The sequence below is a fragment of the Macaca nemestrina genome, chromosome 17, assembly GCF_043159975.1.
Source record: "Macaca nemestrina isolate mMacNem1 chromosome 17, mMacNem.hap1, whole genome shotgun sequence".
Taxonomy (NCBI): Eukaryota; Metazoa; Chordata; class Mammalia; order Primates; family Cercopithecidae; genus Macaca; species Macaca nemestrina.
The window spans coordinates 83,365,669-83,375,756 of NC_092141.1; the positions used below are offsets into that span (position 1 = coordinate 83,365,669).

The 10,088-nt window shown below is 51.1% G+C and overlaps 1 protein-coding gene across 1 annotated transcript; it reads right to left on the minus strand.

The window, feature by feature from the left end:
• Positions 1-2,232: 2,232 nt before the first annotated feature.
• On the minus strand, positions 2,233-2,750 carry LOC139359377 (small ribosomal subunit protein uS10-like). The gene has a single exon (XM_071082026.1). It carries the CDS (start codon positions 2,624-2,626, stop codon positions 2,267-2,269), a length of 360 nt encoding a protein of 119 aa, XP_070938127.1. The 5' UTR covers positions 2,627-2,750; the 3' UTR covers positions 2,233-2,266.
• Between the last annotated feature and the right edge of the window lie 7,338 nt (positions 2,751-10,088).

A 10,088-nucleotide genomic window follows, 5' to 3' on the forward strand; every position in this document is an offset into this window, starting at 1 on the left:
CTGCTCTTCAGTCTTTCAAGGAAGAGTCTTTGATGTGGTAAAGCCTTTGAAGGCAGAGACTGGGTTCTTACTATGAGGCAGTGCAAGGCTGTGCTAGAACCACTAGAAGGTCTGCTCTTTTTTTTTTTTTTTTTTTTTGAGATGGAGATTTCGCTCTTGTTGCCCAGGCTGGAGTACAATGGCGCGATCTCGGCTCACTGCAACCTCCACCTCCGGAGTTCAAGCAATTCTCCTGCCTCAGCCTCCCGAGGAGCTCGGATTACAGGCATGCACCACCACACCCAGCTAGTTTTTGTATATTTAGTCAAGACAGGGTTTCTCCATGTTGGTCAGGCTGGTCTGGAACTCCTGACCTCAGGTGATCCACCCACCTCAGCCTCCCAAAGTGCTGGGATTACAGGCGTGAGCCACTGCACCCGGCGGAAGGCCTGCTCTTTTAATGGTTACAGAATCATTTGGTGAGAAGTGATGGTGAGAGTGTGCTTGTTTGTCCATCCTTATCTGGTTGGATGCAGCCGTTGTTTGTTGATTTATTAAGCAAAACTTTTCTAGGGGTTGGGAGACAGGGTCTCACCCTGTTGCCCAGGCTGGAGAGCAGTGGTGGATCTTGGTTCATTGCAACCTCTGCCTCCTACACTAAAGCAATCCTCCTGCGTCAGCCTGCCGAGTAGCTGGGACTACAGGCACACGCCATCACACCCAGCTAATTTTTATATTTTTGGTAGAGACGGGGTTTCGCCATGTTGCCCAGGCTGGTCTTAAACTCCCAGGCTCAAGCAATCCATTCTCTGAGGCCTCCCAAAGTGCTGGAATTACAGGCATGAGACACGGCACCTGGCCAAGCAAAACATCTTATTCTCGTTGGGAAGGTACTCTATGAAATATAAAATGAAATGTTTGTCTAAGGTGGAGTTACTTATATTAAGGGTGTTTTATACAGTGGGTAATAGGCTTTTTAAAATTCATTCATTTTTTGTTTTTTTGAGACAAGGTCTTGCTCTGTCACCCAGGCTGGAGTGCAGTGGCAGGATCTCGGCTCATTGCAACCTTGACCTCCTGGGCTCAGGCGATCCTCCCCTCTCAGTCTCCCAAGTGACTGGAAACAGAGGCATGCACCATTATATCCAGCTTATTTTTGTATTTTTTTAGAAATGGGGTCTTGCTATGTCACCGAGTCTATTCTCAAACTCCTGAGCTCAAGCAATCCTCCTGCCTTGGCCTCCCAAAGTGCTGGGATTATAGGCATGAGCCACCGCACTGGGCCAGGTTATGGTCTTAATAAAGCTCACAGGAGATTGTGAAGGAGGGGAACCTGTAACTCCCAGGAACCATGCCCTCACGGGGATGACTTCAGACAGGCATGGGAAGTATTTGGGGAAGGGGGAAAGAGGGCACAAGAAAGGAGGAGATGCCTAATCCTTTAATTACCTTTCAACAGAGGTAGGGCAAAAAACAGGGAAGAATAGAGAAAAAGAAATGTAAGACTCTCGTTTTCTTTTCTTTTCTTTTTTAGATGGAGTCCCACTCACTCACCCAGGCTGGAATGCAGTGGTATGATCTCGGCTCACTGTCACCTCTGCCTCCTGGATTCAAGCGATTCTCCTGCCTCAGCCTCCTGAGTAGCTGGGATTACAGTCACCTGCCACTACGCCCAGCTAATTTTTATATTCTTAGTAGAGACGGGGTTTCACCATGTTGACCAGGCTGGTCTTGAACTCCTGGCCTCAAGCAATCCACCTGCCTTAGCCTCCCAAAGTTCTGGGATTACAAGTGTGAGCCACCACACCCGGCCAAGGCTCTAATTTTCTTTTCTTTTTTTTTTTTTTGAGACAGAGTTTCACTCTGTTGCCCAGGCTGCAGTGCAATAGTTCGACCTCAGTGCACTGTGACCTCCACCTCCCAGGTTCAAGCAATTCTCCTGCCTCAGCCTCCTGAGTAGCTGGGAATTACAGGCATGCACCACCATGCCTGGCTAATTTTGTATTTTTAGTAGAGATGGGATTTCTCCATGTTGGTCAGGCTGGTCTCGAACTCCTGACCTCAGGTGATCCGCCCTCCTCGGCCTCCCAAATTGCTAGGATTACAGGCGGGAGCCACCACACCTGGCCAAGGCTCTAATTTTCTAGGTTTCATTGTGGACCCCTCTGGGTCACCTCACCTTGGCCCTACCCTATGCTGATTCCTCTTTCCCCAAGCAGCAGCTGACCTGAATTATTCTTTTTTTTTTTTTTTTTTAACTGGTAATCAATTTATTAAAATAGTTGACTTAAACATCTGCAATGGTGACTTCCACCTCAACTCCTGGCTCAATACTGATGGAAGTAATCTGCTTAACAATCTCAGAAGGACTGTGCAAGTCAATGAGTCGCTTGTGGATTCTCATCTGGAAACGATCCCATGTCTTAGAACCTTCACCACAAGGAGTTTTTCTTGTAGTGATTCTCAAAGTCTTGGTAGGCATTCGAACTGGTCCTTTCACTTTCAGGTTCTTTTCCTTCGCGCCTCTGATCAAGTCAGCACACACCTTTTCCAGGGATTTAACGTTGCGGCTCGTTAGGGTGACTCGAATTCGGTGAATTGCCACCTCCGGCTCCACGGGTGTTTTTCCAGTATCCTTAAAAGCCATGCCTGCTGGGCGGCTTCCTGACCGACTTGTTCCTCGGCGAGAGCGAACAGCGGTGAGTCAGGAGCAGGAGCGTGAGAACCAAAGATCCGCAAGTCCTACGACCGCGTCTTCCTCAAAAAAAAAGCCTGAATTATTCTTTATGGGGCATCCACACTGTTTTTTTTTTTTTTTTTTTTTTTTTTTGAGACGGAGTCTCGCTCTGCCGCCCGGGCTGGAGTGCAGTGGCCGGATCTCAGCTCACTGCAAGCTCCGCCTCTCGGGTTCACGCCATTCTCCTGCCTCAGCCTCCCGAGTAGCTGGGACTACAGGCACCCGCCACCACGCCCGGCTAGTTTTTTTTGTATTTTTAGTAGAGACGGGGTTTCACTGTGTTAGCCAGGATGGTCTCGATCTCCTGACCTCGTGATCCGCCCGTCTCGGCCTCCCAAAGTGCTGGGATTACAGGCTTGAGCCACCGCGCCCGGCCACACACTGTTTGTAATGTGGCTGTTTCTCCTTTCATTCCTCATAGTTAACATCCACAATTCTTAAACTTGCCTCCCTCATTCCCAAGGCCAGTGTGCATCACTGCATTAGTCTGTTTTCACGCTGCTGATAAAGACATATCCGAGACTGGGCAATTCACAAAAGAAAGAGGTTTAATGGACTTACAGTTCCACATGGCTGGGGAGACCTCACGATCATGGTGGAAGGCAAGGAGAAGCAAGTCACACCTTACATGGATGACAGCAGGCAAAGAAAGAGAGCTTGTGCAGGGAAACTCTGCCTTATAGAGCCATCAGATCTCATGAGACTTATTCACTATCATGAGAACAGCATGGGAAAAACCTGCCCCTATGATTCAATTACCTCCCTCCAGTTCCCTCCAGCAACACTTGGGAATTCAAGATGAGATTTAGGTGGGGACACGGCCAAACCATATCAATCACTAACCACATTTGGGGGATGGGGATGTGAAACAGGCTTGGAGGCTCGTCAGCTAGATTCAGATTCAATGGTCCAGAAAGGGGCCCAGGAATCTGCTGTCTAAACAAACAGTGTAACTGGTTCTGAAGCTGCGCACTGATGCTGGAGGAAGTCGAGGGGCCAGTTTCATTACCATTTTTGCCAGCTGCTTTCCCCTACCACAGAATTGTAGAGCAGAGGATAATGAGCCCAGAGCTAGCAGCACCCAATCACTGAGCTCTGCTACCAGGGGCTCTGGGATCTGTGGTTTCACTTAAGCTCCACAGCAAGTCCCAGAGGCAGGGGTCATTGCCCCGCCTTTTTTTTTTTTTTTTTTTTTTTTAATACGGAGTCTTGCTCTGTCGCCCGGGCTGGAGTGCAATGGCACAATCTTGGCTCACTGCAACCTCCACCTCCCAGGTTCAAGCGATTCTTCTGCCTCAGCCTCCGGAGTAGCTAGGATTACAGGCACCCACCACCACGCCCAGCTAATTTTTTTGTATTTTTAGTAGAGACAGGGTTTCACCATGTTGGTCAGATTGGTCTTGAACTCCTGACCTCAAGCAATCCACCCACCTCAGCCTCCCAAAGTGCTGGAATTAAAGGTGTGAGCCACCGCGCCCAACCCATTGCCCCATTTTATAGATAGGCAAGTTCTGTGCTCTTTGGACTCCTCTGCTGCCCCTCTGGCTCTAAAACTGTGATTCCATGCGGGGAAGTCAAAACCCAGGCTTAAGGCCAGGCACAGTGGCTCACACCTGTAATCCCAGCACTTTGGGAGGCAAAGGTGGTTGGATCACCTGAGGTCAGGAGTTCGAGACCAGCCTGGCCAATATGGTGAAACCCCATCTCTACTAAAAATACAAAAATTAGCTGGGCATGGTGGCAGGCACCTGTAATTCCAGCTACTCGGGAGGCTGAGGCAGGAGAATCGCTTGAGCCTAGGAGGCGGAGGTTGCAGTGAGCTGAAATCACGCCACTGCACTCCAGCCTGGGTGACAGAGCAAAACTCCGTCTCAAAACAAACAAACAAAAACCCAGGCTTAAGCTTTATGTCCATCGCCAGGTGACCTTGGTAGGCTCCTCCCATCCTCCCACCCTGGCCTCCAGCTTCCCCAAGAGGATAACGAAGTCAGTCCCATTGTCTGGATGGGGGCGAGGAGGGCTTCTCAGAGGCCAAGCCTGGGGCACTTTGCTTTGCTGGAAGTTGAGATGGATTACACCTCGAATCATTTGTCCTCCAAACTCAACTTTCTTTTATTGCTTACACTGCAGAATCATCCAGTCACAATTAAAAAAAGAGATCCCACATAGTCTAGTGGTTAAAAAAAAATTTTTTTTTTTAATAGGAAAAAAGACCCTCAGAGGCAATTGGTCACTGGGTTTAACTGGGAGGGATTGTTTCGTGCCTGTGAATGGGTTAATGTACCAGGGTGGGCATGAGGACAAATTATAAAACTAGAGGAAAATGCCGAAAGGCCATGTGAGTGACAGCAAGAATGAAGCCCTTTGCATCCGAGGGTTAAAGTATAGACCCAGGTCCCACTTTAGCATAACCACAGCTGCTATTAAGACCCTCAAATGCACCATCAGTGGTTCTGAATTTTGCATAATGATTGAACTCTGCCGTATCATCAGAGGGGAGGAGAACGGTGTGGAAACCAAAGGGCTGAAATTTCAGCCTCTGCCAAGCCTTCTGGGGCTCCATCACACTCCCAGAATAGTACGGCTAGGTTCCCGGCAGCCTCGGGCTGAGTCAAGCCCCAAGCACTGCCGGGGACAGCTGGGGCTGGACATCGCCCAGAAGTCAGCTGGCTGGCCCTGCCCTGCCCTGCTGGAAGCGCCATCTCTGGTGAGTGGGAGCATGTCTGGCTCCCCTGTGGCTCTCCCACCATTACCTGGGGCCCCAGCTGAATCCAGTTGAGTCTGGGGTGGCCTCAAATCCCAGGCAAGAGGGTGGCATTAGTGAGTGGGTCTCCTGAAGTCTTTGGTGGCAGTGGCTGGAGAAGGTGTTAAAGGGCTGAATGGTCCTGCAGGCAGGGGAGGCTGCAGTGTGTGCCAGGCAGATGTGACCTTAGGAGGCCAGTGGCCACCAGCAGAACAGGGATGGGAAATGAAGATGGGCGGGCAGGGAGACACAGCCCTGCCTCCGGCCAGGCCATTGCCCCGTGCAGCACGGTCTTGAGGCTGGCTTCTGAAGGTGAAGGGATTGTTGGGAGAAGGGAGGGTGGCCAAGCCCATTTCTGACTTGACAACAGTTATGTGTTTTCCAGTGGCCTCCTTCATTCATTTATTCCCTTGCAAGTATTAACCGAGGCAGGGCCCAAGGGTAACACAAAGATGGGTCAAGCACACATCTTCCCTTCCCAAGAGCTTATACCTTGGTTGGGGACATAAAGCGTGACAGAAATAACCATCAATAAGGTAGAAAATGTCAGGGCTATATAAGAGATAAGAGAAGTGTACTGGGGAGCACACGATAGAGAGGTGCAAGTCCAGTGGGCTAAAGGAAGATAGTTCTAATCCACAGCTAGCCACTGAGCCTCTATGAACCTCAGTCTTTAAATATAGAAGATGGAGACAATAACATCTGCTTTATGGTGGCTTATAAGGTTGTAAGCATCAAATATATATAAAAGGTGCTTGAAATTGTACAGCACTATACAGAGGTAAGCTATTATGGCTATTGTATTATCTAACTAGCCAGCATCTCTGTGAACTTCTCCGCCTGGAATTCTGGGAGCCACAGGAAGCCCAGGATCTGAGTACTGGTTTCTCATCAGCAGCAAAGCAAAGTCTAGACCCTGAGCCCTTCTTTCCCCTTACAGAAGGCTAACAGCCCCTCTCAGCTCTTGGCCAATCAATCCAATCAACCCACAGATATGTGGTGCCCATTTTTTGGATGTATAAAGCACTATGCTAGGGATTTCATGGAGAGGCATGAAATCCAGAGTCCATTCCCTACAGACCTATCATGAGCGGTAAGATCTCTGTTTATAAGATACACGGGGCCAGGCGCCGTGGCTCAAGCCTGTACTTTGGGAGGCCGAGACGGGCGGATCACGAGGTCAGGAGATCGAGACCATCCTGGCTAACACCGTGAAACCCCGTCTCTACTAAAAAAAATACAAAAAACTAGCCGGGCGAGGTGGCAGGCGCCTGTAGTCCCAGCTACTCGGGAGGCTGAGGCAGGAGAATGGCATAAACCTGGGAGGCGGAGCTTGCAGTGAGCTGAGATCCGGCCACTGCACTCCAGCCTGGGCGACAGAGCGAGACTCCGTCCCAAAAAAAAAAAAAAAAAAAAAAAAGATACACGGGGCCGTGCACGGTGGCTCATGCCTGTAATTCCAGCACTTCAGGAGGCCAACGTGGGCAGATCACCAGAGGTGAGGAGTTCGAGACCAGCCTGGCCAACATAATGAAACCCTGTCTCTACTAAAAATACAAATAAATAAATAAATAAATAAATAAATAAATAAATAAATAAATAAAAATTAGCTGGGTGTGGTGGCGGGCGCCTGTAATCCCAGCAACTCGGGAGGCTGAGGCAGGAGAATCACCTGAACCCAGGAGGCAGAGGTTGCAGTGAGCCAAGATCAAACCACTGTTCTCTAGCCTGGGCAACAGAGTAAGACTCCATCTCAAAAAAAAAAAAAAAAAAAAAAAAAAAAGGCAGAGCCATGTAAGAGTAGCAAATGCACGGGCCGGGCGCGGTGGCTCAAGCCTGTAATCCCAGCACTTTGGGAGGCCGAGACGGGCGGATCACGAGGTCAGGAGATCGAGACCATCCTGGCTAACACGGTGAAACCCCGTCTCCACTAAAAAATACAAAAAACTAGCCGGGCGAGGTGGCGGGCGCCTGTAGTCCCAGCTACTCGGGAGGCTGAGGCGGGAGAATGGTGGGAACCCGGGAGGCGGAGCTTGCAGTGAGCTGAGATCCGGCCACTGCACTCCAGCCTGGGCGACAGAGCGAGACTCCGTCTCAAAAAAAAAAAAAAAAAAAAAAAAAAAGAGTAGCAAATGCACACCAGTGGTGGGATCCCAGGAGAGCAGAGGGAGGAAGAGGACTACAGGGTGGTGGGCACCAGCAAAAGCTTCTGGGAGGAGCCAAGGGTTTTAAAGGGGGATGGAATCAAGGGGCCGAGAGGAGGAGAGAGGCATCCTGGATCGAGAATACAGGACATGTGAGCGAAGTCACAGGAAGGCAAGTGCGGGGGGAGGCAGACTCACAGCAGGCTTCTCAGGCTGGAGTGACAATTTCCCGTGGGGGAACAGGAAGGAGAGGAGGCTGGAGCCAAGGCTAGGGTACCTACAGGTTGCAGAGGCCTTGAATGCCGGGCAAGGGAACCTGGACTTTCACATAAAGGCACCAGGAGCCAGTGAAGGTGTTAGGAGTGAAAGGTGTTGGGGTGAAGTCAGTGAAGGTCCTGCCCCGATGGGGGTTTGCAGGGTGACTGGAGGAAGACTGCCACCAGAGGCCATCAGTCTGGGGGCTGCTGTAGCCACTGCAACAAGGCAGAAGGAATGCTTTCCCCTGAACTGCTCACGGATTGGGGTGAGATGCTTCCTGAAGGCAGGGGAACAAATTGCAGGGCTGGCTACACGTTTCCGTTTTGATTTTGATAGAGGTGGGCAGACTGAGTGGCCTGGATCCCTGGACCCTTGGCCTTGAGGTCTGGCTCTCAGGATTGGCTCAGTCTGAGGGTGGAGGCTGACCAGATCAAAGCAGCTCAGGAACCCCCGTTCTCTCCTTCCACAGGGAGTTGGTTAGTGGCTACTGAGCCCTGGGCAGGGAGGGGGATGAGGGAGGAGCAGATTTTGCAGCCATGGGGGAGGGTTCAGCATCAGGTGACATTCCGGTGGCCTCTGCCCAAGGCCTGCTTCCGGGTACACTTCCAGAGCGATCACCCATGGGCAGCCGGTTGTGGTGAGTGACTGTTTCACTCGCCTGCTCCCTGGCCCTGGTTTTCTGCTTCTTAACGGGCCCCGATGGGACCAAAGTCCTTTCAAAAAACTGGGCAGTTCCCGCTGCTCCACACAGAAAGTCCTATGAGCCTACGAGAAAAAGAGATTTGGCCAGACACGGCAGTCAGGGCAGTAACCAGTTAATATGAGCCTGGGAGCAAGGAGAGGTGAAATGCTAACTGTTTACCAGCAGCCGGCTGTGGGTTGCAGGGCACCCAGCCACCTAGCACAGGATTCCAGGCCCCAACTTGTCAGGAAGCAGGAGCCCCACCCTCAGCCCCGCGAGGGACTATTCCTCCCCCACTGGGGCCTGGCTGTTCGACCTGGGGCCCTCCACTCCCCAGGCAGAGGGAGCAGGCCTTCGACTCTGTGGAGGAGGAAATGGTTCCTGTTGGAGATTCTGCAGGCTGAGACTGCAATCTAGAATTCCTGCTGCCCAGGCAAACTGGGAAGTCCCTCGAAACAACACAACTGACCTTTGGCTCTCTCTGGATAGGCCCCTCCATGCCCCAAGCCGGGGTGCCAGAGCCTCCTACCCTCACCTCTGATGCAGGGCATTGCAGCCCCAGGGGAGGCGACTTCTCCAGTAGGCACTGGGGCTTGCCTGCTTCCCAGAAAGTGGGGTACGGGAGGCAGGGTAGGGGTGGTGCTGTTTGCAAGGCTGCTGGTGTGAGGGGAAGATCAGCCGTGGCCAGCCACAGAATAACGGATATTCTACAAGCATTTACTGAAAACATTTACCCACACCCGTCTGAGTGCCAGATGCCAGGGAAAACAAGATGAGTGAGACGTGTCCCTGGCTCTCTAGAAGGGCACAGTGTAATTGGAGAAAAAACCAATTTAGAAGGCTAATTATGATACACTAGGAGAAATGATAAATAAATGAATGCGTAACAGGCTGTGGGTAAAAAGGGCAACTCACAATGGGTCTTTCGTGGGAAGGTGTGGATTGCTTCGCAAAGGAAGGAACACTGGAGCTAAGCTTTGGGGCAGGGGAGATTTTTAAAAACTTTTTATTCACACAGAAAAAGGAGGGTGAGGCCGGGCGCGGTGGCTCAAGCCTGTAATCCCAGCACTTTGGGAGGCCGAGATGGGCGGATCACGAGGTCAGGAGATCGAGACCATCCTGGCTAACACGGTGAAACCCCGTCTCTACTAAGAAATACAAAAAATAGCCGGGCGAGGTGGCAGCGCCTGTAGTCACAGCTACTCGGGAGGCTGAGGCCGGAGAATGGCGTGAACCCGGGAGGCGGAGCTTGCAGTGAGCTGAGATCCGGTCACTGCACTCCAGCCTGGGCTACAGAGCGAGACTCGGTCTCAAAAAAAAAAAAAAAAAAAGAAAGAAAAAGGAGGGTGAGAGGCATAAAATGTTCGAGGTGGAAGGAACATCACAGGTGAAGCCTCAGAGCATGGCATGGCAAAGCTATTCCAATCACGGTGAAACAGAACAGAAAGAATGCCAGCTTCTGCAAGAGTTGGGGTTAAAAACCATTAGGCCAGGCGCGGTGGCTCATGCCTGTAATCCCAGCACTTCGGGAGGTGAGGGAGGGAG

Bases quoted from the DNA above. Each gene is read 5' to 3' on its own strand.
- LOC139359377 (XM_071082026.1), bottom strand. From the start codon at position 2,626: ATGGCTTTTAAGGATACTGGAAAAACACCCGTGGAGCCGGAGGTGGCA.